Below are 26,548 nucleotides of genomic sequence, written 5' to 3'. Positions count from 1 at the left end.
GCAGTTTAAATGTAAACATATGAAGTCTATAGGTAAAATCCGATTGGCTGTTGTTGACCCCGCCCACTTTTCTAAACTTGGAACATAGTCACCCAGTGACTGACTGTGCAAAGTTTAGGGACCCTGACATTAAATATGTGAGAATGGCAGCAGTTAAATTTCCCCACTGATAACAATGAAAGAAATGTGATTGGCTTGTGGCGGCCCTGCCCACTTTTTCTAACCTTGAGTACGAAGTCACCCAGTGACTGACTGTGCAAAGTTTGGGGACCCTGGGGTTAATACTGTGAGAATGGCAGCAGGTTGAATTTCCCCATTGAAAGTCAATAGGTAAATCTGATTGGCTGTTGGTGGCTCCACCCACTTTTTCTAACCTTGAACTGCAGTTACCTGGTGCCTAACTCTGCAAAGTTTGGGGACCCCGGTGTTATTCTGATTGTCTGTTCACAGCTCCGCCCACTTTTGGGCATCCAGCAATCATCATATATTCATTCAGGCTGACCCCATGACTGTGTAATTCAAGTTTGGGGAGTGTAGTTTCAAAGCTGTAAGACTGGCAGCAGTTCAATTTCCCCATAAAAGTCAGTAGGTGAAATTTGATTGGCTGTTGTTGGCCCCTCCCACTTTAGGGTCATCCAACAAATGTCACTGTTTCATTTGGCGTGACCCCATTATTATGTTATTGAAGTTTGGGGGGTGTAGCTTCAAAGCTCTATGTGCGGCAGCAGTTTGAAAATCTTCCCTGTCAAAGTCAATGGAAAAATTTGGGGGGCCGGATCGCTTAGAAAAGCACAAGCAACCTGCTCCGCTATAGGGCGAAGAAGTGTGGTGAGTTTGGGTGTTGTACACCTAAAACTGTAGGAGGAGTAGCGTTTAGAAAATGGGGGGCGCTAAGAAGAAGAAGAAAAAGCAGAAGAATAAGCTGAAGTTGAAGAACAGTATGTTGGGGTTTTCAACTCAACACAACAAGCAGTTTTACAGTTTTCTGGAATTAAAGGGAGATTACATATGAATCCCAAAAAATAAACTAGATAAAGAAAGCCCGCTCAACACAGCTTACAATTTATAGAGATGGGGGTAACACGCCCAACCTGCACAAGGTTTTCTTTCTGTAGTCAGAGACCCTGAGCAATGGCAGAAGCAGAAGAGCAACTCCCCAAGCAAATAAGTTCCTAAAGGTACCCTAGGTCCCTTATCCAGTGTCTCACAGAACTGAAATTGAGAGTTTAGGTCCTGGTTCCCCCCTTGCTCCTCCTGTTGTTACACCACTGGGAGACTTAAGGGCTCTGGCACACGGGGAGATTAGTCACCCACAACAAATCTCCCTGTTCGCGGGCGACTAATCTCCCCGAATTGCCATCCCACCGGCGAAAATGTAAGTCGCCCGTGGGATGGCACACACTCGCGAGGCACTTTCGGCGATTTGCCAAAATCGCACCGCCGCGTGTGCCATCCCACCGACGACTTACATTTTCACCGGTGGGATGGCAACTCGGGGAGATTAGTCGCCTGCGAACAGGGAGATTTGTCACGGGCGACTAATCTCCCTGTTGTGCCAGAGCCCTAAGTGGAAAGCTGCAGAAAGATAAGGGGTTACAACTTTATATTTACATATTTAACAGCATTTGTTCAATGATAGATAGTATCATAAATTATGAGATTATATGTAATTAGGCATGTGAGGGCAAGATTTAGTTTTGATTGTTTCAATGGGCACAGCCAAAATATCATGCATTAGAAACTAATAAAAGAGTGCATTCAAGTAGACAAACTGGAATGATGCATGTAAGAAGGTTTATTTGGCTGTTACGGGCAATGTTGGTTCTAAACAAGTAGTCGTTAATTATACTGTCTCTTTAAAAGCGTAACTCCAACTGTTAGCATGATGTAGAGAGTGCTATTCTGAGATCATTTGCAATGGGTCTTTATTTTTTCTTATTTGTGGTTTTTGAATTATTTAGCTTTTTGTTCGGCAGTTGAAATTGAAAAATTGAAAAGTTGCTAAGAATTTCCCATTTTATAAGATGCTACAAGTTAAAGTAAAGGTGAACCACCCCTTTAAGCTATAGTATTTGTCCTGTTTCCACTTTGAGAAAAATGTTATATTTATGAAGGCTTGTACTTTGCACGGTCAAACTAATAAAAACAAGCATGATGAGGAATCTTTGCTCAAGTATATTGAGTTCTGGCAAAATAAAATGCTGAAATATTTCTGGATGCAGCTAAACAGACCTGGGCACTAAATGAGCCCATTCCTCCCTAGAAACTGCAATAAGCCATCTGCCTGCTCTAGATGGGTAAAGCTGATTTCTATAATATGTTTGGGCTTAATTTCTGAGCTTGTACTATGTGCAAAAATGTTTTTTTGCTGTTGATGTATGCTGATCTGCGCAGCATTAATGAGGCTGCACATTGTTGCAACCTCCCAGTTATAATAAATACATTTCATCATGGTAATCAACACAGTATGCAAATCCTACTTATGTAACAACAGTTATCAGATGGATGTTCTGACCCACACAATGAGAAGTGCATGACCTTTTTCTCTGGCAGTCCCACAACTGGATCTTGTGTCCCGCATCCTTCTATGTTTGACTTCTTAAATATATGCAAACAACAAAATACCACAGATAAATGACATAAGGCTTAACTCAGGGTGACTACAGGTAAGGATTGCACTTCACATTTCACATGTACACAATTTCCCTAACCCATTTCCAGCACACCCAGTTCTCGTGTCTAAGACTGTAGAAGAGACTGGGTGGTATTGTACTCCTGATATTTTGCCACCCTAGGCCTGGGCCGTTATGGCCTTCCCACAGATCCATGCCTCATAATTGGACAGTTCTCCAGATTCCTTTGCACTTTGTTTTTACAAAGATAGATTATACTCTGACACAGCTAAGAGAGACTTCCCAATAAGCAAATTATAACTTCTCCTTGTGAATTTTAATGCTGTTCATTCCGCTGAACCTAAGTGCATCTCTTCTGTTGAGTCTCCATATGTTCCTGGTTGTTTCCTCCCTTCCATTCAGAGGCCCCAGCTGGTCACACCAACTACTTCTATTGCTTTTTCTCATCTTAGTTTTCTCTTTTGTTGCTGTTGCTACCTCTAGATTCCATCCTTCAATCACTTCAAAACAAAACTCTAAATATGACTCAGGCAGTTGTCAGGCAATGCCAACCACTAAACTGCAGCACTTATTATCTTTCTATTTGTGTCTGTAAATTACCCACCCACTTAGATTATAAACTCTACAGGACAATGCCCCCCTTTCTGTTGACCTCCTTTATGTTGTCTCTAAATTTAGCACTTAATCTTGGATGTAATTGTATTTTTGCATTTATATATATTCTATTGATGTCTGCTCTATTGCTTTATTGTTAAAATATAAATGTATTATATAAATATATACACGTACATATATGTTGCCTGCTCCAAAACCCTGTGTGTCAATTCAATACAGTTTTTATTTCATTTTGAGGACCTTGTTACAATGGATTAGAGCGGACAAAGTATAATCCATGTGGTTACTTATTACAAATATCTTTTAAGTTTGGACACGGATAAATAATAAATCCAGATTTCACAGAATATACTGTCCAACCAAAACAATACAACTTTAAATTGTTGTCTAAGTGGCTAGGACTTGGATAGGCACCTGCATAGGGTGCAACCATTTTGGGAAAAGAAAGGGTGATACAATTGCATAAAATATTTACAGCAGTTTTATTGTCCAAGAATTATGAATAGCAGCTCCTTGTGCCTCTTCTCCCTTCTTATATTAGGTGATCTATGTCTCCAACTAACACTGCTAGATGGATAAAGGCATGGGGTTTGTTAGCACACAGATTGTTACCCTTGCCTTCCATACCAAAACTTCTTGCCTGCCTCTGGTAGCCATCTAAGCTTCCAGGAATTTGGAAGTACTCATTCATACACCTTTCCAGCTCTGCCTTGGGGTTCTTTTTGAAAGCACGTACCCATAGAGGATTGATTTTTTTGCTTTGAAATGTGCTACCCAATCATAGGTAATATACACCCCATTTACCAGCTGGGCTCCACTTGCAGCTTAAGCAGTGGTTGGCTCTAAGAACCTTGAAGAAAAGAAAAGTTGAAGAAAACTTGATCTCATGCCTGGGTGACACAAAAAGGCTTTGGGGGGTTCCCAATTTGAGAGTAAAAATAATTTGAAAATTAGAGATCTGCAACCTATAGCTTCTAAGCTGTTGGTAAACTACATCATCATCTAGAATCCTCTTGCTGGGAGTTAGGAAACAGCCAGAAAACTGCACTTTAACCATTTTTACATGTCATAATTATTCTAATGGGGGTGGCAATTCTGGTCTACCCTAAAAATGTAAGCCCTGCTAAAGAGGAAATTATTATATAAATAAATATAAATTATATTATAGATGGACAAATTATAACAAACTTTTCAATTTACACCATACCTAAACATGTCCCCCAGGTTGAGGAAGTGACATCACTGCATGTGCCCTCACTTTAGCTCTGCACCCTCACCCCCCACCACCCCCAGCTCCACCGCTGAATTTGCCCAGGTATGATCTGGTGGCAGATGAGGAGGTTTTTGAATTTTTTTAATCAATTATACAGGCACCCATAGGCCGCCCCCCCAAACTGCTGCCCTTGGCAGAGGTTATTGGGTGCCTATATATTAACACGGCCCTGTAGAAGAGTGGTACACTGCTTCCCTTAAAGGGGCTGTTCACTTTTGAGTTAACTTTTAGTATGATGTAGAGAGTGTTACTCTCAGACAATTTGCAATTGGTCTTTATGTTTTATTATTTGTATCTTTTTAGGTATTTTAATTTTTGTTTAGTAGCTTTCTAGTTTGGAGTTTCAGCAGCTATCTGGTTGCTTGGGTCAAATGACCTTAGCAACCAGGGAGTGGTTTAAATGAGAGACAGATAAATAGACAAGGACCTGAATAGAAAAATAAGTTATGAAAAATAACAATAAAACTGTAGCCTCACACAACAATAGTTTTCTGGCTACTGGGGTCAGTGACCCCCATTTGAAAGCTGCAAGAAGTTAGAAGAAGACGGCAAATAATTCAAAAACTATCACAAATAAATAATGAAGACCAATCGAAAAGTTGCTTAGAACTGGGAATTCTATAAAATACACAGTTACTGTAAAGGTGAACCACCCCTTTGACTGTGCCTCCCTTTAGGGGGTGCTGGGCTCAGGACTGAAACTAGGGGAAGGGAGAAAATGCATGTACCTAAGGTGCAACGGGGCGGGGGGGGAGGGAGGGGGGTGCACTAGGCCTAGTGAGGACTTCACTTAGGGCAGGAGCAGGTGCAAGACAATAAATACAACATACCAGATACGGAAGTGAGTCATAGTAAAGTTAGGGGCTGGGTGGGAAGATAGCAGAGTTTGGCCAAAACGACTAGAAAGAATATTTGGGTGTTGGGTAAACCCATGAGTTTTGGGCCTGCCTGCACATCACTACTAGGCGCATACCACAACTGCCAACCCATTCTTATTTTGGATTTCTGTAAATTTACAAGAAGTCAGTGTGCCGACTGGCTGCTGAGGTTGGAGCAGCACATGATGGTGACGAGCAGAGGAGGCTTAGGGGGGTGGCAACAAGCCTGGAGGGGCAAATGAATGCAGTCTTGTCTTGGGAGTCCCTTTCATTTGGCACAGGCTTGGGGAGGTAATTTTTTTTTAAATAAACCCACAAGGGCCATACCTCTGAAGCTGCTACCCCAGGCACATACCCACAGGTGCTTATAAAAATATGCCCCTGGGGGTAAATAACCCTAAGCAAGCAGAGATGATTTAACTTCTTAGCATTAGACCTGCAGACCAAAAAAAATGTAAATAATTTAAAAGCCACAAAAAATGAAAACCAGTTGCAAAAAAAGAATTCTGCTATCTGTGCCACACCAAAAGATGAAAACCTTCAGTCTAATTTGAATTTGCACAAGTAGAAGCAGCCATGCAGGCAGGCAGCCATCCTCCTCAGAACCAAGAGGGAAGTACAAGGCAGTTAGAATCCTGTGCAAGGAAGGATTTTTTTTTTGCTCAGCACTTTTCAACTTTGCCTGAACTTGAGAAGTCTGAGTACCTTCAGCACTGTGTGTATAGTGAGGCATTCATTTATTCACTTTCCATCCGACTTTGCAGCCTGAAGGAGCACAAGTTCATTTCCCTGTGGCAACAGCAAGCAAAATAAATCTTCTTATTATTAACATTTATTCTCAGTCACAAACTTGCACCCCTCGCAGCCCCCCTGGCAAAGCCCTGCCATCCTCTTCTCGAACGCTTCTTCCTTCTCTAACTAGTACTGGACTTGGTCTCCTCTGGCATCACGACTAACTAGTTCTGCCAAAATTATGGGATGTAGTTGCCACGGTAACCAGACTGGACGTCACATTCTGGGCATGTGTATTCCATTTTTGTCTCTCTCTCTTTTTCGCTCTCTCCTTCTCTCTTTTATTTTCAGGCTGGGGGATTTAGGCAGAGAGAGGGAGAGAGACAAGGGGGATATTTTCTTTTCTTAAAAAAAAAAAAACTAGGCAGCCATCTTTCTTAAAAATAAACCTCACCCTTTTGTACCTCCAGTCAGCGGTAGGCAGTGGCGGCTGGAGCACCTCTGCACCCCTATGGGTTAATATCTCAAGCCTTTTTGGGATCCAGATTGCGAAAGAAACTGAAATTGATCTGGGGAGGAGGAGGTGGGATATGCGGGGTCCGCTGGGGATTGAAGAGGACCCGATAGAAGAAATGGAGAATGAAGAGATGTCAGGTAGGCTGAATAATGAGCGAGTGAGGGGCCAAGTGTTGAATGGAGATTGTTAGGAGGATTACAGGGATCTCAGGGCAAGGTGCTGCGGCCGGTGGGTCCCAGCCGGGGAGGGAAACAGAGCCCCTTACACTGGGGCTGCACAAGACATGAAGGGAGGGAACCGAAACCGGCAAATCTCTCGTTTTGTTAATAAAGGATTGCTTTGTCGTTTTAAAGTTTTGCGCCTCTCCAATCCCGTGCAGGAGGGCGAGGAAGCAAGACAAAGATTGTCTGTTAGTATTCATGGCCACCGGGGACAAGTCACCAGGGAGCTTATTACACACCAAACCCAATAGGAAGCCATAGAGAGGCATGTATATTGGCAGCATTTATTTCTTAATACCGGCGCCGTCCCTTTGCTTCTTGTGCTTCCTTTCCTTTTTTATTCTTTGCATTGCTGAACCTTTGCATGGATCGGCAGCAGAGAAAATGGCTGTGATGTGCTTTGTTTTATTTGACTGTAAGCACATTATTTATGCACTCAGCGGCTGCTTGGGCATGTATTGGTGCAGCCTGTCATATTTAACCTACACATTGCTGCCATCTGATCCCTCTGCAAGTCCTACTTTACTAACAACTTGTCTTCTCATATAATGCTAAAATCTAACTGTTACAGATATATCATTTCTGTATAACCTAGGTACCTTTCTGGAACATGGTTGTAATATTATGTCATGATTGGAACAAATCTTTTCATTTTTGGCCCCTGTTACTTTATTATCAAGTGTAGGAAAGTGTACTACTTTTACTTGGATAATAATAATACAAAATCGTGGTCCGAAATCGATTTGGAGTGCTAGGTTGGCAGCAACAGGACACTGTTCCCAAAGAATATTGGCAATACTTTTTTAGACAGCAAAGGGACAAGTGTTTTTATTTTCTTCCCTTTCCTTGTTGTAATGTTTTGGACATAAAGAGGTTCTAATTGCCCAACATAACCACGCCCAGGTTCTTCCATGTGCGTAGAATAAAAAATGTATTCAGCACTGGAAGGCGGCATTGGGATCTGTCACTGTTAATGCCAGTCCTGTTGGGAAATAGCAAGGGAGAACTTCATCCAGGAACTCCAGCTCCATTCACTTTAGAGAACTATATCCTACTGTGTGCTTCTGATTGTGCCTAGCGGTGAATGAGATTCAGCTCAAACTGCACAGTTGCACATCTTGATTTTGATGTAGTACAGCCTGATCCAGATTTAAAAGAGATGTGTTTTAATCATTTGGCTGTAATCCAGATTCAGCTCATGGCATGAAAATGTGCTTTATGTGAAATCTACATAGGAATTGGTGGTATGGTGGTCTGGAAACAAGTTGCCCTATGCTTCCGGTCCATTTGACTCAGATTTGATTGCATTGTGTGAACAGGCAGATAAATGTCTGTTCACAACTCTGTTCATAGAGTTGAACGAGGTGTACTTTAATCCAACTAGTCAGAGCAAAATGACATAGTTCAGATAAGTTGGATAAGCGATGCAAAGGACTGATTTAGACTCATTTTATATGTCACTGAGCATATTTTGACACTAAACTTGAAAAACACATGACAGTTGGCATTTTACAACTTATCTACCTTAAGGGTCACCTGTCTTCAGAAAACAAATTTCAATGTTGTATAAATATCTATTTAAAAAAATATTAAATCCCAGGAAAAACTGCAAGAAAACCTTAAGCATCCCACTATACTATATTGTTTGACATTGTTCCTCTGTCAGTGGCCTCTCCCCTCTATAATTTTATTGGTATAAAGCAATTCTATTGTGACGTCACGGTGCTGGGAGGGGGGTTGTTTGTTAGTCACGTAATGTCTGTCTCATTTTCTCAACTAGTTGATTTTGAGATTGAAAAAGGGAGGCTTTTACTTTTAAAGAATACAAAAATGACAATAGCCTTTGTTCCCATTATCATGTCCTTCATATATTAATTATCCCAGAAAAAAAGCATTTTCCTACTTTTTACCAAGATCTTTATAGTTTGTATTGTCATTACCAGTGCCATAGCAATTAACCAATAATATTACTGTACAGGTATGGGACCTGTATTCAGAATGTTCTGTTTATATGATCCCATACCTATATAAACAACAAATTATACAAAGTTCTCTAATTGGCATGAGGATAAGTAAATGAATAGGTTTCCCAAAATAGCTCAGAATTAGCTTTTTCTGGAGAAACATTTTTTTCTCACAATACCTTTATGACCTTCATAGGTGTCCTGATATTAGAGCAGTATTTTATAGAACATGTCTATATTAGCTTGTTAGGAACCCAGCTGTGCTTTGTGCTCTAACACTGACTGTTCATGTATTCACTCTCCCTGGCATAGGCTTGGAAGTAAGACAAGATAAAATGGACAAAGTATCCCCTACTGTGCATAATAAGGATATTATAGGTCACCAGGGAGTTGTGTAATTATAAAAACACAAGGACACAGGCATAGTGTATTTTCTAACAACTGAAAATGTTGAGCTTACTTGTAATATCCATATTACAAAATTCAGGGGTTACATTAATTTTTATAATACGAAGCAAAAAACCATCTGAGTTATGTTTAGAACAATTTGCACCCAAATACAGGGATGTGTGTATAATGGTAATACAGACTGGGGTCAGGGGTGAAATGTAAAAATAAATTTTTAATGCTAGGGGAAGACTGTGGGAGTGGGTGTGATTTACACTGAAAAAGGGAACTGTGGGTAAAAAAATGGGTACTTGTTTTTTAATTTGGGGGGAAAACATACTCTCAATAGCCAAAATTGCTTTTAAAAATTGTTTATTGCAAAAAGGTTGCACAGAATGCTTCAAACCATGCGATTCTTCATCAGGTACCTACTATTATTAAGTATGATCAGCAACTCAATAAACACCTTTTATGAAAGGTTACAAACCACAATAAGTTATCACTGTTTATTAGTTAAGGCAATTTAGACCTGTTAAGTGTATTGTAAGTGCTACAGAATATTGTTGTACTAGATCGAAGGAGATGAAACAACATCTTGTTGATGGTGGGTATCCTAAGGATCTTTTCATGAATAAGAAAGGGTTACTTCACTTATACAATATTGGCACTTGCGATATCTCAAAAATGTTATGTAAATTTGATACCTCTTATCAAACTCTTATTCAAACAATAGTGAGATTCATCAACACAAGTTAAGCTGGCCATACATGCACCGATAATATCATACGGAACCTCGTTTCATATGATATTCGGTGCGTGTATGGCAAGTCGGCGAGTCGACCGATATCGCAGGAGGCATAAAAGGCGCCTGAGCAAAATCTGCCTTCAGGGCTGAATCGGCAGAAAGAGGTAGAAATCCTATTGTTTCTACCTCCCTATCTGCTGTTTCAGCCCTGAATGTTAGTGGCCGATCTTTCGTGCGACCGATGGTCGCACGAAAGATCACAAATCGTCACGTGTGTGGCCACCTTTAGTCTTGTATAGAGGATCAGCTACACTACAAAAGTAATCTTGTAACCACAGATATAAAATTTATACCTTCCTTGGGCCTCAAAGAATGGCCCAGTGTTCAGTGCTTTTCATCTTTGGTAATCTGTGAGGTGGAATAAGTGTTGAGATACATGTTTATCACATATGTAATACAGACTATTGCATATATGTACATATATGCTTTTATATGCCTTTGTGGGCTATTACATATGGGTGAAACTATTCAAATGAACTGAATATCGAAACACGGGTTCACCAGTAAATGTATCTCATTACTTCTCCCACAACATTACATACAGGCTGTAAATTCCTTCATTTCAAGCAAGTTGTTGGATTCAACAATACATGGCATCTTTGAGCAACGGTCTTTATTGCTTGTGGCCAAGTGGCCTCAAAAAAGATTATCGTGTATGCTTAGGTTTTCATTATAAATGTTTTTGCTTATAAAGAGAACTTTTGGAGGTAAATGTCATTGTGTTTCTATGATATACCACAGTAAAAAGGGTGCACACCAAGCCATGGAGCTGTTTGTAGTTCATAAACATGAAATGGAGCACTGCAGTCTCAAGACTTAAACCAAAAAAGTTTTATGGTGAGATTGCCTTTCGGTCAGGACATAGACCTTTATCAATACAATAAAACTGTTTTGATTGAAGTCCTAAGAGTGCATTTTATTATATGTATTTTTATTTTATATATATATATATATTTTATTATATAATATAGTATTATTAAATATATACATTTTCAGATGTTCCTCACTTCAAGCAGTTAATTTAATGTTCTGGATTTAATAATGGTAGATATGCAGTATCAAAGAATTAGCTCTCTGCTATTGTAATACATATATTTTTGAGTTTTAGTCATTGTGCATCTAATGTTTTGTTCCCTACAGAGACCATGATAAATGCTTTGCTTTCATCTAAGACAGGGAAGGTGTGTAATCTCGTATGTGCCAAGGTAAAGGCTTGCATGAAGGAGGAGAGGGCCAACAGGGTATGGTGAAAAGGCATGTTAATGAAAGCATAACAAATAATGGAAGGGGGTGAGTCTTTTAGTAAGATATCAACAAAAGCTTTAAATTAGTGATATGCACATACTCGCATGATCTGTGGGTTACCCCCTTAGGTTAGGCAGGTTAGGGAATGAGGGTTGGGTATGGATCAGACTGGGGAATTACACTCTTCATCTGCCCCTGAAGTTTTTCTGTCTTGGAACCTCACAGAAGTAGCGTACAGAGTGGAAAGATGCGGTTATGGGTTGGGTGCGAGTCTTACAGTGGCAACATTTTGCTTGTTAGGGTTGGCTGTGGGTTATGCTTTTTCTGACTCACACATCACTACTTTAATTGGCTTTTTATGCTTTGTTGGCTAAGATGTTTATTTTGTATACAGTTTATATATACTTGAGCAAACCAAGAGCTGTCCCAAATCTTATTTACACTACAATATGAGAATATTAAAGGGAAAATATATTGACTAATGGATTTTGGATATGGATTTGGATTTTGAAAGCAACACAGTTTCTTCTAAAGTTAGGTTATTCCCTTGTCAAATTGGTTCTTGGATTAAAAAGTTATTGCAGGGAAAAAAAAGCTACTGTTTGTAATAGTCATTTGGACGCTAAGCGCTCTGTTCCTCTGCCTAAACCTAATAATACCTGTACTTTCTTGTTATGTTTTTGAGTCAATAAATGCGTTAATTAAGTATTCTGAGTGCATTGGACAATAAAGGTTTTCTGCATAATTAGGATCACCATACCTTAAGTTCACTAAAAACATTTAAACACTGCATAACCCAGCAGGATCGTTTTGCAGTTTAGTTACCATTAAATACAAGGTGCTGTTTTGTCATTACAGAGAAAAAAGGACACCATTAACAAAATAAGAATTGTTTGCTAAAAATTGAGCCTATGGGTAATGATATATTTCTGAGCTTTCCAGATAATGGGACTCTTGATAATAGATCCTGTCCCTGTACTTTTTAACAACAATTTTTTTGAAAAGTAGAATAATATAGTATTTACATTATACTGTAGTGTACATCTGCATACTAGATTAAAATGTGTTGAAAATGTGTTATAATATGAGTAGAAGTATCTTGCAATTATATCATATTCACATGGTAAGCTTGTGGCCACAACAACATTTCTCCTACCACACCTCCAATCCAGCCAGGCCACTCGCCTATTGAGCTCTGGGCTGCTCTTGGGGTAAGTGGGGTAACTAAAGGATTGGGGTGCAAATTACTGATATTACTAGGTTGATACTGTGGGTGACTGGGTGAGAGGGGTTAAATCAAGATGACATTAACAAGATCACATTAACATGTCCTCTTACTACCTTGAGTTGCATCTGTGTAATAATAAGCTAACAAAAGACACATCACAAAATATTATATGGCATTGAGGGGACTTTTTTTAAACTTAGCTGACTGAGGCAGTTAAATTAGTATCTCTTGGAGTGTGGCATTTTGCCAACTCTGTAAAAAATATGGTACCATTTCATTGTACCTATTGGTCATTAATAAAGGCTCCATAGAACCAAGTAATGGAAACTTGCCTGTCAGACAATGAGTATAGGTCTGTGGAGCATCTGGCGTAAGGACACACATTTGAGGGGATGCCCAAATCCCAACCATGTGTGGTCTCTCTTGTATGCCAGGCAAACATTCTCTGTTGAAGTTTTCATCTTAATTTTTTCTGTAAATGGCTCTTTGACTCTCAAGGGCGAACCATGAGAGTATGCAAATGGTTAAAGCTCAATTGACACAGACCTTCCTGTTGAAACTTCTCCTGTGCCCATGGGAGAAACCTCACATATGGTTACAGCGTGTTCTATAGAATGTTTATACTGTGTGTCGGATAGAATGGTTATAGTATTTGTTTGTGTTATAATGATTACAGTATGGAAAACAATGGTTACAGTGTGCAGTATACAATAATTAAAGTGTGTCAGAGAGGATGGTACCAGCAAGTGCTTTAAAATGATTTGAGGTATGCAATATAATTTGTTATAGTGTGAACTATAGAATGATTAGTGTGTGTATGATAGAATGGTCCCAGAAACCGGGGATATATCCCCTGCAATGTGATAGAATGGTCAAGTGAGTGCTATATAATGAGTAGAGTTTATGGGATGGATTAGTTACAGTTTGTTGAGTAGTAAGGTTACGGTATATGCTAAGGAATAATGATATGTGTCATACAGTATTTGGTGTAGACTGTGTGGAATAAAATATTTAAAGTGTCTATTATAGATTATATAAAATGCATGCTATAAATGTAGAAGTATGTGGGATAGAATGGGTAAAATGTGTGTTATAAAATGATTGCATGTGAATAGAATGGTTGCAGTGTGTGTTATAAGACAATAAATTAGTTTTGGATAGAATGGAATACATGGATTAAAATTTTAGTGATTATGTTGTGACATGGTGACTGCCTGTACACGTAATCTTTGGGGAAAATTAGTTATGGTAAGCAGGTAAGGAGAGGATCAAGAGCAGGGAGATGGGGACACCACTTCTTCAGGCAAAAACACAGGTTTACTTGGGGCAAATGCCTCCCAACAGAAACATTACAGTTCACAGTTCATCAGCAAACAGTTCATCAAGCTTATTCCTGATTTGTCCCTTCTTTGAGATTCTCACCTTCCAGGGTAACTCTCACACTTTGGAACCTTTCGGGGTTTCTCACCATACCTAGTTTCAAACATCCACAGCTACTCACTCAGCCCTACTGACTCTCCCTTCATGGGATATTAGCTCACCAGCTTCTGGCACTGTGGCTTGTTACTAAGCCTTGCTGATTCTTCTCAGCCCTTATACACTTGGTTGTGACTCCCTCTGCTCCTTGCAATGGCAGGCAGCACCCCCATCCCCTCTGGGAGTTCCTCACAATGGCAGGCAGCCTTCCTGCCCTGTGCCCTGCTCTGAGAGTGGACACCTTTTTTGAGTGACCCCTCATTCTGAGTGACTCCTTCACCCCAGGTGTGAGAGCGCACCCCTTTTTACCTCTCCAGGCAGCTCCTCTCTCAGCTTAATTAGCTGACTGAGAGGGATTATTAACCCTGTCTGCACAAGGAACCCCCCTGCAGTCCACATCACACACCTCAAATGTATACTTTCTCTTACATTTTTAGGAAATAATGCTGTGTTTCCTAACCAGGCTGTTACATCATGTAAAGAATTGCTTCAATGTTATATAATGATTGAAATGTATTGCATATAATGGTTATGATGTGTGTAATCAAATTATGACATTATATGGAATAAAATAGCAGGTCATTTCACAGCATCACTGCCTTCATTGTGAAGAACCACCTATGTTGCTTCAATTGAAAGTTCTGTAATCTAAAGGGGTGGCCTGTGGTCCGTTCATTGTTTTATAGCAGAAAAGACCGCAAACTATCTCCCTATAATGCCCTCTAATGATCTTGCAAAGAGTAATCATGTCCCCTCACAAGAGCCTTTTCTTCAGAGAAAACAACCCCAACCTTAACAGTCTAGGGGGCCCATTTACTTACTCATGAACGGGCTGAATGCATCCAATTGCGTTTTTTTCGTAATGATCGGTATTTTGCGATTTTTTCGGAAAATTATCGCGACTTTTTCATTACCAATACGATTTTTGCGGAAAAACGCAAGTTTTTCGTAGCCATTCCGAAAGTTGCGATTTTTTCGTAGTGTTAAAACTTGCGCAAAACGTCGCGCCTTTTAAGTTTTAACGCTACGAAAAAAGCGCAACTTTTCGCGCAAGTTTTAACGCTACGAAAAAATCGCAACTTTCGGAATGGCTACGAAAAACTCGCGTTTTTCGCGCAAATCGTATTGGTAACGAAAAAGTCGCGATAATTTCCGAAAAGTCGTAAAGGCGCCGAAAAAAATCGCAAAAAATACGAAAAAGTCGCAAAATGTTCGTTTTCCAATCGGAATTTTTCCAATTCGGATTCGAATTCGTGGGTTAGTAAATCAGCCCCTAGGAGTGCTTAGAAAGTAAAAGGGGGCAGAGCTTTACACTAGACATGTAATAGACAAACTAATTAAATCTGGATGCAGGGAGAAAGGTATGTTATTCTGGAGGCTGTACAGAGTAATTTTAGAGATTAAAAAAAAAGTTTACTTATTCTTTAAGGACTGGAGCCCAAAGCTGCAGAGGCAAAACCATGTTTTCATCACTCGATTTGATGCCATTTTTTATGCAAGACAGCAGTTTATTCACTTTGTGGAATAGAATGTGGAAAAAGGTTTTAGCATTTCATATGAAATCAGGGATTAGAAAGTAAACAACTGAATTTAAATAGAATGTTGCACCACATTTTAAAAGATTTTCTGGACATTTGAAACAGCAAAGAAAGCCCAAGAAATCTTTATCAGATCTGCTTAAGTTGTTGCAATAAGGTGCCAAGTTGGTAATTGCAGTGGGACTGTGTAATTATTTTCCCTTGCTAATCACTAAGGTGTATATTGTTCAGATGTGATAAATATGTCACCAATCAGACTTGGAGTGCTAGTAATAATGAGTGTTGATCTGAGCCACTAGGCACTTGGCACTTCATAAAACAGTCGATGACAGTAAGGGTCGGGATTTGACCTTTTTAGTGCCAGCAACAAGAAATTAATTGTCCCCCAATGCAGTATACAGCAATAAAGCTTAGAACAAGCCAGTTGGAAAGGGGTTTGTTGCCAGGTGATCTTGTTAATAGTGGAAATATGATGTGCTGTGTATCAGTGCAGTGTTTACTGTTTCATATCTCGACAAGTGCCCTATACACAATTAGTATCGCTCAGTACAGTATACATAAAGAAATTACTTAAAGTGATACTGACACCAGAAATGAAACCTTTTTTACATCTTTCATAACATTGTCTTTGCATAAGCTTTATCATTTTGCCATAAACGTATTTCCTGAGGCTTTTACATTACCTATCTGATTCCCCATGTACCTCTATGAGGGGGCGGCCATATTTTTGCAGCAGTAGGCTGTTAGCATTAGGAGCTGTAACTGACTGAGAAGGGACAGTCAGGTTGGCAAAACAGTCAGGTTTAGGAACTTCAAGTAACAATAACATACAAAAGCAGCCCTATCAGTGAAAAATGATCAACATGACCTATAGGTAACTTTTTATGTAGATTCATATTTTAAAAGTAGTTTTTTCGTGTCAGTATCACTTTGAGATTTAATTCAGTTTTATAGTCAGGGTCCTAAGGGGTTTATTTCTTTGTCATAGTTTGCATTTTTATGATATGCTGCATGCTTGTTTTAAAGAGAAACTGACCCCAGAAAGTAAATCTTTTTTTTACATCTATCTTAACAATGTCTTTACAAGAACTTTATAATTTTGCCATAAAAATATTTGCCTGAAGCATTTACATTACCTGTCTGATCCCCTGTGTTCCTCTATGAGGGGGCGGCCATATTTGTGCAGCAGTAACCCGTTAGCATTAAAGCTATGACTGAGAGCTTGAGAAGGGACAGTCAGGTTGGCAAAACAGTCAGGTTTAGGAACTTCAAGTAACAATAACTTACAAAACCAAACCTGTCAGCGAAAAACCGTCAACACGACCTATAGGTAGCTTTTTATGTATATTCATATTTTGAAAAGTTGTTTTTTTGTGTCAGTATCAATTTAAGGTAAATTATAATTAAATGGCAAATATATTTTGTAACCCATACACACATATAAAATATAGTCTAGTCCTGCATAGTGTACAACACAGAGGTATGTTATCCTGGCAAATCTGTAGCTGCTGGGGCAAGAGAAAAATATAGCATTGGTTTCATTTGTCCTATGTACTAATTTAGGGATATCAAATCTACTCTTTCTCTTGGAAATAAAATTACTTATGTTTACAGGAATGGGGCTGGAGTAGAAGACAAAAACCCGCACTGACACAATAAGAGTACATTGCCCTTGGATGATGTGGTAGAGTGGGAATCAAATGGAAACAAAAGATCATACTCATACAAAAGACCAGGGCTCTAAATAGGTTTAAATACAACTATTATTACTTTGCTAAAGAGCTGGCTAGAGGTTAAGCTAAGAATGGCCAGTATTATTACTAGTTGTTCTGTTACTTGGAAACCTTGATACCTGGGTTTTTATCCAGATATGGGATCTTTTCAGATCTTTTAAACAATTAAAAATGGAAATATGCTATATTTTCCCCCTGTCCTGCCAGCCGAGTTTGACCCTGTCTGCAAAAAAGTGAAGAGTTGCTGGTTTAAATAGGACACAATACAAAATTGCATTCTCTATTTTGGAGCTTACTTGGTAAAGGTAAAGACACATCGAGCTACTTGTTGTGGCTACTAAAGTAGACAATGCTGATCATTTTTGGGCGTTTAATAGGTGTGAAAAAGTAACTGCTACTTGTAGCTCCGTGTGTCTTCAACATACAGGTTTCCAGATATTATATTCCATTATATGTGTGAAAAAGTATATGTATAAACTGTCACAAGCACTGAATTACTGGTCCTCTAATAAATTTGATAGGAATAAGAAGGTATAATTATGTATTATAAGTGTAAATTCTGTGGGTCTTTCCCTTTCTTTGCTAGATTATTTTATCAATTCAATAGCTGTGATTCCAGGATTCAGCAGGATCAACCCAGTTGCAACCATACACATCATTTTTCACTAATGCCATTATTGACTTGGCATACAATGCCACCCCCCGGAGGTGATGTAATCCATAACGTAAAACCATGTTCTGCAACTTAAAATGTGTTTTACAAAAACTCGAAAGCTCAGTCCTTAAGTGAGTCCTAATATGTATTAGATGTTTCCAGTTTACTGTGTAGTAGGTGGTGATCTTTATTTGTAAAATAACTTGTCCTAGTGGCCACCAGGCAAACTCCTTTTAGGACTCCCTTAACTTTGGAAATCACCAATAGTGAAATTTATTTAACTTGCCCAGAACCACTGGTTGGTTAAAATGTCTCTGATTACTTTTTGCCTTGTTGTCTATTAGCAATTGTGTAGAAATACCGTTATGAGGGCTTTTCTCTCAGTTTCTGATAGATGCAAATAGTTGGAAGGATGTTGAAAGAGCATTTTGAGCATGGAAAAGTATGTCAGATTGCTATGTGTGGCATATAATAATCATCTGACTGGGATAATCTTGAAAATGTATTGCATTTTCATGTTAACACTGACATTTTATTACAGACATTTTATTGCTGCTGTTCATTTTTAACTTCATGAATGACAAAAACATATATGTGACATATATGTGAAAAATATGATACGCACAGGTGAAAAAAGTTTTTCTTTGTTTAATAACCACCCTACAGATTTTTTGTATGGATTTTAGTGCTAGAAACTAAATTAATTTTGCAGACACTGTTGGTAACTGTATGTTATCCATCATAGTATTTCTACCCCACATTCTTCTCCTCCACCTTCATGAAAGATTTGGGCTAATGAAATGCAAACGAGCATGCATTCACTCTTGTTTTTTTTTTTTTATTATCTCTCTCCGGTTTGTTCTGTCTGAAAGTCAAGCATTTGATGTCCATTCGACTAAAAACATGCAGAAATATAAATGGGGTCATTACTGTTGTAGAAGGCAGGGTGTAAAGTGCAAAAAAAAGGCACAGTCCACTATATTGTGCACTTAGCACCCAGCCTTATTTGCTAGACAAATTTTCACATTTTGCACATGAGACATGCAGCCGCCCCTATGAATACAGCAGTGCCTGCATTTGGCAGCTCTGTATTTGTTGTATGAGGGGAAGACATGTCCCCAGCCCAGAAGTAAGTTCCACTGAGCTGGGTTGGGGTTGTTTTCTTTAAAAACCCACTTTTCTAGTAATACTGACATGCTCCTGTTTAAAAGGAACATATCCATATTCACTTTTGGGCTTTTGGGCTTCATCCACTGTAGGTCGGGACCAAAAAGGGTTCCCATACTACCTAGAGTGGGTTGCCATAATTCTCTAAAGAAAGTAAAATGTTCATCTACAATAGAAAACAGCAATTAAAACAACTGTTTCTGAACTGGCTTGATGGAATTCACAATAGACATCAGTGGAAAGATGTTAGGTTCACTGGATATTTTATAACTTCAGATATCAGTACCCCACCACTGACAGTAATTATTTAACATCTTGTGTGCTGAATACTGCCGATCCCTTGTGTAACAATTGTGTGTCATTCTTATATGCTTATTTCCGAAGTAATAAGGAGAGAACATTGTGAGCACAGAATAAGACAGTAACTTTTAGAATGAGAAAACATTTAATAATTAACGGTTTATTCAATAATAGTTATGAGTATGTCCTTCATGTTTTACCTTAATACATAAAGAAACTCATAATAGATTTTACTAATCAGCTTCATTTTGCTTGTAACACAGTAACTGACTAGTAGACTAGTGTTAATTCCCAGTCATGCATATAGAAACTGAGTAAAGCAAATTAGGGCTGAATCTGTTCTGTTTTACAGAAGAAGAAGCTGGAGGTATGGAAGCAATCAACTTTTTTGCTGAAGAACTTCCTCCTAAGAGAAAAAAATCTAAAAAGTCCAAGGAAGGAAAACTGTCTAAAACCAAAAGAAGAAAAAAAGAGGTAAGAGAGACAGAAAACCAATTTATTATTTAAAAATATTGATGTAAAACCTGAATCTAATCTCAAATCCATTAGATTCTAATGTAAGGGCTCTTACACACGGCGTTTCTGCCAGTGTTTCAATTCATTGGATATTTCATTTGTTCTGCTGCCCAGTTGTGCTCCACCTGCATTTGACACTTGCCTGCGCCTCAGCAAGTACAGAGTGATCGGGAAAAATAGCTTGCATGAAAGATCCAATGCAGAGGAATGTGAGTAGAGCCCTGACAGTGTTCTAATCTTACACCAAGCTAACATTGAAAACTTGATTAATTGAGTTTATGTAATTACCCAGAAATGATTAAAATAGGAATTTTCTTTGTTGCCAAGCTGAATCATTTAAACTTTACTTCCCCTTTAATGTTTTATATCCAAACCATGGCTCTGCTTTTAGTCTGACTCATGGTTGTATGCATTCCACTACATGAAAACACATGTTGGCTGATGTAATTAATCTCTTTGGTCAGTACCCACAGCAGTACACATCAGCAGTAAGTGCAGAAGAATAAACAGATGCACCAGTGTGCAGGTTATAATCTTTAAGTTTAATCTTTGAGGTTTAGAGCAGGATTATTAAAAATGTGTGCCCGCTAACTTTTTAAATGTGTGAACTTTTTCTGAATGCAGTTATTTTTGAAGCAGCAGAATCAAATTTACTTCAAAAGAGACGTATGTTGTCTGTAGGGATAGTGAGTTTGCCTGACTGAGTACACAAAGATTTTTCCTTTTGTCCTGTTACTTCTGCTATTAGCTTCTGTTATTAATCATGTAATAGTATATGATGGGGTTGTAATTGTCCTATAGGGTTATTTATGGTGTATTTGGGATTTTTGGACTAGGTTTGTCAATTTCATGATTTTGTAATTTACTGTAAATTATTTAAACTATCCTAAGAGTCTCTGTTTATTTTATGTGTGTGTATGAGAAAGGACAGGCCCCACTGGGGAGAATAGTGTTCTACACAAAATTTCAGGATGTCTAAAAGTCATGGTTTACACTTAACTTACCCCACAACCAGCTCTACCTATCCGTGTTAGACTCCTTTCTCACCTAACCATACTACCTGAGTTGGAGTGGGCATGCATCTCAAGGGGCAACCGCTACTCTCCTTTGCTCCTGTGCAGCTTACTGTTAAAAAATAAAGATGGCTGTGAGTTCCACTTTGGCTGGGGGTGGAGTGGCATGCAGGCAGGTGGCATGGCCCAGCCTGCTCCTGGTCCACCGGGTTTTTCCCAGTAACCCGGTGGACCAGTCCTATCCTGCATACTATTGTACTGATGTGCACCTGTCATTTTGGGGGAGTTGGTGGATCACATGTGAACAATATGTCCAGGATGCTTATTTGTACCACCCCCATGCCTGATTTAGGAGAAGGGCTGCTGGAGTCGAGTGCAGTTGTATAGTGGTAAGTGGACATAAAGGTAAACACATGTATGCAATCTGTGTAAACCCATTATCCAAATTACAGTAAGGCCATCTTCCATAGAGTCCAGTTTAAAGTAAATAATTCAATTTTTTTACAAATGATTTACCTTGTACTTGATCTTAACTTATAGTAGCCATACACAGGCAGATTTAAGAGGCCGATTGGGTGGGCATATCGGGTGCTTTTTTGGTGACCTCACCAAATGAATGGATCTTATAGTGTATGACCACCTTAAGATATAATTAATCGTTATTGGTGGCAAAACCAGCATGTTGGATTTAAATAATGTTTTTTATATTTTTAGTAGACTCAAAGTATAGATATCAAAATTACAGAAAGTTGCCTTATCTGGGAATCCCCAGGTCCCAAGCATTCTGAATAACCAGTCCCATACCTCTATTGTGTACTAACTGAATGATCTTTGCAGGCTTTTTTAGTTATACTGACATTTTCTTCCAAAAAAAAGAGCAGGTGTCACTAGCGTTTTAAATGTCCATCTTTTTGTTAAAGGAGAACTAATCACCCCTGGGTAGAAAAGCCCCAGTCAACTGCCCTTCATCAGCCACCTCACCTCTCTCACCCCGCACAGTCTGTTTCATAGAAAAGTGTCCCTACTTGAACAACTAAAATAAAAATGCAGAGCAGCAAGGCGGAGATTGCAGGCGCCATCTTTTACTCACTTCCGAACGTCTCTCATCTCTTCGCCAACATGGAGCCTGCAGAATCATGCGCAGTTGGATCTAGTGCAGAATCAGCTTTAACTGAGCATAGTTCTGCAGGCCTAAAGGCTACGTATTGGGCATGTGTTCTGGTCTTGGTGATGCAGCATTGGCATGTGCAAGATTTTAGCATAAATGTATTTTCCTAAATCATATAAAATACATTTATATCACCATATACAAATCATTTGTTACATACTGCGTATATATTTTCATTACAGTATATGGTCAGTCCTAGAATTACATTCATACAGTAGCTTCTTTTTCCTGCTACTGATTCTCTTTCTTAGTCTTAGTCTTTTTCTTAGACTAAGGGGCACATTTACTAATCCACGAACGTCCGAAAAGCGTCCGAATGCGGTTTTTTCGTAATGATCGGTATTTTGTGATTTTTCCGTAAATCGACGCAACTTTTTCGTAGCCATTACGACTTGCTCGTAAATTGTCGCAACTTTTTCATAGCCATTACGACTTGCTCGTAAATTGTCGCAACTTTTTCGTAGCCATTACTACTTGCTCGTAAATTGTAGCGACTTTTTCGTAGCCGCCGTGCCGAGTACGAAAGTTTCAGATTCATTCAAGCTTCAGTATCGTGACTTTCCTTGGGCCAGGTTGGAGCTGCAGAGTGCCATTGAGTCCTATGGGAGGCTTCCAAAATCATGCAAAGTTGCAAAGGTTTGCCCGCCGTTTACGAGCGCTCAATACGAAAAAGTCGCGACAATATACAAGCAAGTCGTAATTGGCTATGAAAAAGTCACGATAATTTACGAGCAAGTCTTAATGGCTACGAAAAAGTTGCGACAATTTACGAGCAAGTCGTAATGGCTACAAAAAAGTCGCAACAATTTACGAAAAATCGCAAAATGTTCGTTTCCAATCCGATTTTTTCCCATTCGGGTTCGTGGATTAGTAAATCAGCCCCTAAGGCTAAAGCCACACATACTGTAGGTAGCGTATTCTTGGCAAGCCAAAAAAAAAATGCTTGCCGAGAATACGCTACCTAGGCTAGGTGTGGCATTAGCCTTCAAGATTGACATAGATAGTATTTGCTGTGCAAGCCATTGCCCTTAGAGTTTATACACTGTATTGTAGATTATTGACTGATGCTCTTATTCTGCCATATTCATTGCTATAACATAACGGCATCCTCTTCTCTGTTTAAATGTGTTTCTGTTAAACATATTCCATCACAGATCGTTGGAAACCTAAGTGATACATTTACCATATTAATTCAAATGAATGGAAGTATTCCGAAATAGCTATGCATATCTCTTTCTCAAATGAGGGACCTGATTAGGTAAAATTAATTTTAATTGTAATTGCCAAAAAAGACAAACGGCTAATTTAAAACATTACTTTTAATTTAAAAACTAAAATGAACATTTATTAAAGCCTCTAGCACAGTGTAGCTCAGTGTACAGTGTAACTCAATGTGGCGTATTTCTGTTTAATTGCACTGTAAAGGGGATATACTTATCATTTCCTAATAAGACTTATATCCAGCATCAAGCTGAGGTAAATTTCTGGAAGTTAAGTGTCGGAGAAGTCTTCCTTAAAGGATTTTTAATCAACATATTGGGCTTTTTAAACTGGTTTGCTGTGATCATGAATAGCTAACTGTAGAAGAAATCCTATTTTATATTGAGTTGGAATCAGTAATGGAAACCGGTCATCTCTTTATAGACTTGAGCTTCTAAAATTTGTCTTTTATTGGAACTTGGAAGTCGATTTGTTATTGATTTGGGTATGCAGGCATTTCACTGTGAGAATATGGCTAAATATAGTTTCAGTAAAGGATCTGCCTAGACTCCTGCATGCCTTGTAAATGTTTTGTAACTATTTCCTTTCCATTTCATTAAATAATTTTTGTTCCCAGTTCTTTTAAAGTGATACTGACACGAAAAAACAACTTTTTAAAATATGAATCTACATAAAAAGTTGCCTATAGGTCGTGTTGATCATTTTTTGCTGATATGGCTGCTTTTTTAAGTAATTGTTACTTGAAATCCCAAAACCTGACTGTTTTGCCAGCCTGACTGTCCCTTCTCAGCCTGTCAGTTATAGTTTCTAATGCTAACAGACATCTGCTGCACAAATATGGCCGCCCCTCATCGAGGAACATGGGGGGATCAGATAGGGAATGTAAAAGCTTGGACAAATACTTTTATGGCAAAATTATAAATAGCGTGCAAAGACAATGTTATGACAGATGTAACTAAGGTTTCATTTCTGGTGTCAGTATCTCTTTAACAGTAATGTGTCCTCGTTTGATTCCCTTAAGGGATCAGCCCCGTGGGCTTCCTGTAGGTAACTTTCACAAGAAAGTATGGGATGCAGTGTCACTCCTCCAACCAATACTACAGTGATCGTATTGCAGTATTTGGAGTGGATATCCTAAAAGCCATAGGGCTGCTGTACCTTTAAACACATTCAGCAGATATGTGACATAAGATAAAGCAAGAAGGTGTCAGATTCGGAGTTATGTAATATAAGGCACTAAAGGGGATATGGAATATCAGGAGTTATCACCTATAGCAACCAATCAGCAGGTAGAATTTACTGGTCACCTGTTTAAAAGCAAGCATCTTATTGGTTGCTATGGGTCACTGCTCCTGGGCAAACTTAGGGACTTAGAGACATATGGGGGTAGATTTTGCCAAAAGCAGTAACCTATAGCAACTGATCAACAGGTAGAATTTACTGTACACCTGTTTAAAAGCAAACATCTTATTGGTTGCTATACAGTATACTGCTATTGGGCAAACTTAGTGCTTTGTTTTATATATTGGGGAAGACTTGACTTGCCGCTTAAAGGGGTTGTTCACCTTGAGTTAACTTTTAGCATGATGTAGATAGTGATACTCTATTTGCAATCTTCATTTGTTATTATTTGTAGTTTTTATATTATTTTACGTTTTGTTCAGCAGCTCTCCAGTTTGGAATTTTAGCCATTATCTAGTTGCTAGGGTCCAAATTACCTTAGCAATGAGGGACCTGCTAAGGTAGAGTTGCAATAAGAGATTACAATATGAATAGGAGATGACCTGAATAGAAAGATAAGCAACAAAAAATAACAACAAAAATAAAATTGTAGCCTCACAAAGTAATTTTGAAAGCTCCAAAGAGTCTGAGCAAATGAAGGCAAATAATTAAAAAACTATACAAAATAAATAATGAAGACCATTTTAAAAGCTCCTTAGAATTGGCCAGTTTACAACATACTAAAAGTTAACTTAACGGTGATCCACCCCTTTCAACAACATAAAAGCTATTTCCAGGAAGGGAAAGATAGTTCAAGGAAGAGAAATCTTCTCTGGTTTCACTCTCCTCAAATGCTTTTGTTTATGAATCTTTTACTTGCTTATTTTTAAATGTAATGTAAACTCAAAAATGACATTTTTCCTAATAAAAGAAAATGGAATTTGAAGTAACTTTCTAATATGCATTTGTTAAACATCATCAGTGGCTTTAAAGTTATTTGTAAATGTAATCGCAATAAAAAGCAGGGTCTCTTTCTGCAGGAATGGTTGTCTGCTGAAACAATGTAGCAGAAATCAGCTTTGCATCAGCCTGTTAACCAGCTGACTTCTGCTACATTGCAATCAGTTATAATTTATCCAGAATTCAAAAAACCCATGTTGAAGCATTCAGTGATGCAAAACAGGTATGGCAAACCTGGATAGAAATAATATACAGAGTTTTAAAACCAATAATTCATATGAGCATATTAACCATAACAGCATGAAACACTGAATTTACTATTCATACCTTCTGGTGTTCTAATGCTCAATGCAATAGCTTTTGGGTAATGTGTTTTCCACAGATGGTAATGGTTACATGTTCAATACCTATTACTGAAAAATCACTTATGTTGCTGTGCAATCACTGAAATGCTCAGCCACATTTGTTTCAATTCCATTTCTTATACTGGAGACGTTCTCTAATTTGCCCCTTTTATAAAGACCTGTTTTTTTTTGGTTTTGGATGACACTAAGGGGCTGATTTACTAAGACACGAATTTGAATCCGAATTGGAAAAATTCCGATTGGAAAACGAACATTTTGCGACTTTTTCGTATTTTTTGCGATTTTTTCGGCGTCTTTACGACTTTTCGGAAATTATCGCGACTTTTTCATTACCAATACGATTTGCGCGAAAAAATGCGAGTTTTTCGTAGCCATTACGACTTGCGCGAAAAAACGCGAGTTTTTCGTAGCCATTCCGAAAGTTGCGCAAAATCTGGCGATTTTTCGTAGCGTTAGAACTTGCGCGAAAAGTCTCGCCTTTTTCGTAGTGTTAAAACTTAAAAGGCGCAACGTTTCGCGCAAGTTTTAACTCTACGAAAAAATCGCGACTTTTCGCGCAAGTTTTAACACTACGAAAAAATCGCCAGATTTTGCGCAACTTTCGGAATGGTTACGAAAAACTCGAGTTTTTTCGCAAAAATCGTATTGGTAACGAAAAAGTCGCGATAATTTCCGAAAAAATCGCAAAATACCGATCATTACGAAAAAAACGCAATC

The 26,548-nt window shown here is 38.6% G+C and overlaps 1 protein-coding gene across 3 annotated transcripts in view; it reads left to right on the top strand.

Moving 5' to 3' along the window:
- The first annotated feature begins 6,421 nt into the window (after window positions 1-6,421).
- The window catches only part of chd5 (chromodomain helicase DNA binding protein 5), a 147,184-nt gene continuing 127,057 nt past the window's right edge, over window positions 6,422-26,548 (top strand). For 2 of the 3 annotated variants that reach the window (XM_031905733.1, XM_031905732.1), the window contains exons 1-2: window positions 6,423-6,785; window positions 19,720-19,841. In XM_031905733.1, coding sequence (XP_031761593.1) covers window positions 6,722-6,785; window positions 19,720-19,841 — 186 coding nt within the window. In that variant the 5' untranslated portion in view covers window positions 6,423-6,721. Of the gene's footprint in view, window positions 6,786-19,719; window positions 19,842-26,548 lie in introns of all 3 variants that reach the window. The other variant, XM_031905734.1, reaches the window with a different exon arrangement.

Source organism: Xenopus tropicalis, chromosome 7, assembly GCF_000004195.4.
Source record: "Xenopus tropicalis strain Nigerian chromosome 7, UCB_Xtro_10.0, whole genome shotgun sequence".
Classification (NCBI taxonomy): Eukaryota; Metazoa; Chordata; class Amphibia; order Anura; family Pipidae; genus Xenopus; species Xenopus tropicalis.
The sequence above is the reverse complement of the archived record's forward strand: the minus strand, read 5'-3'. Positions and strand labels throughout refer to the sequence as shown.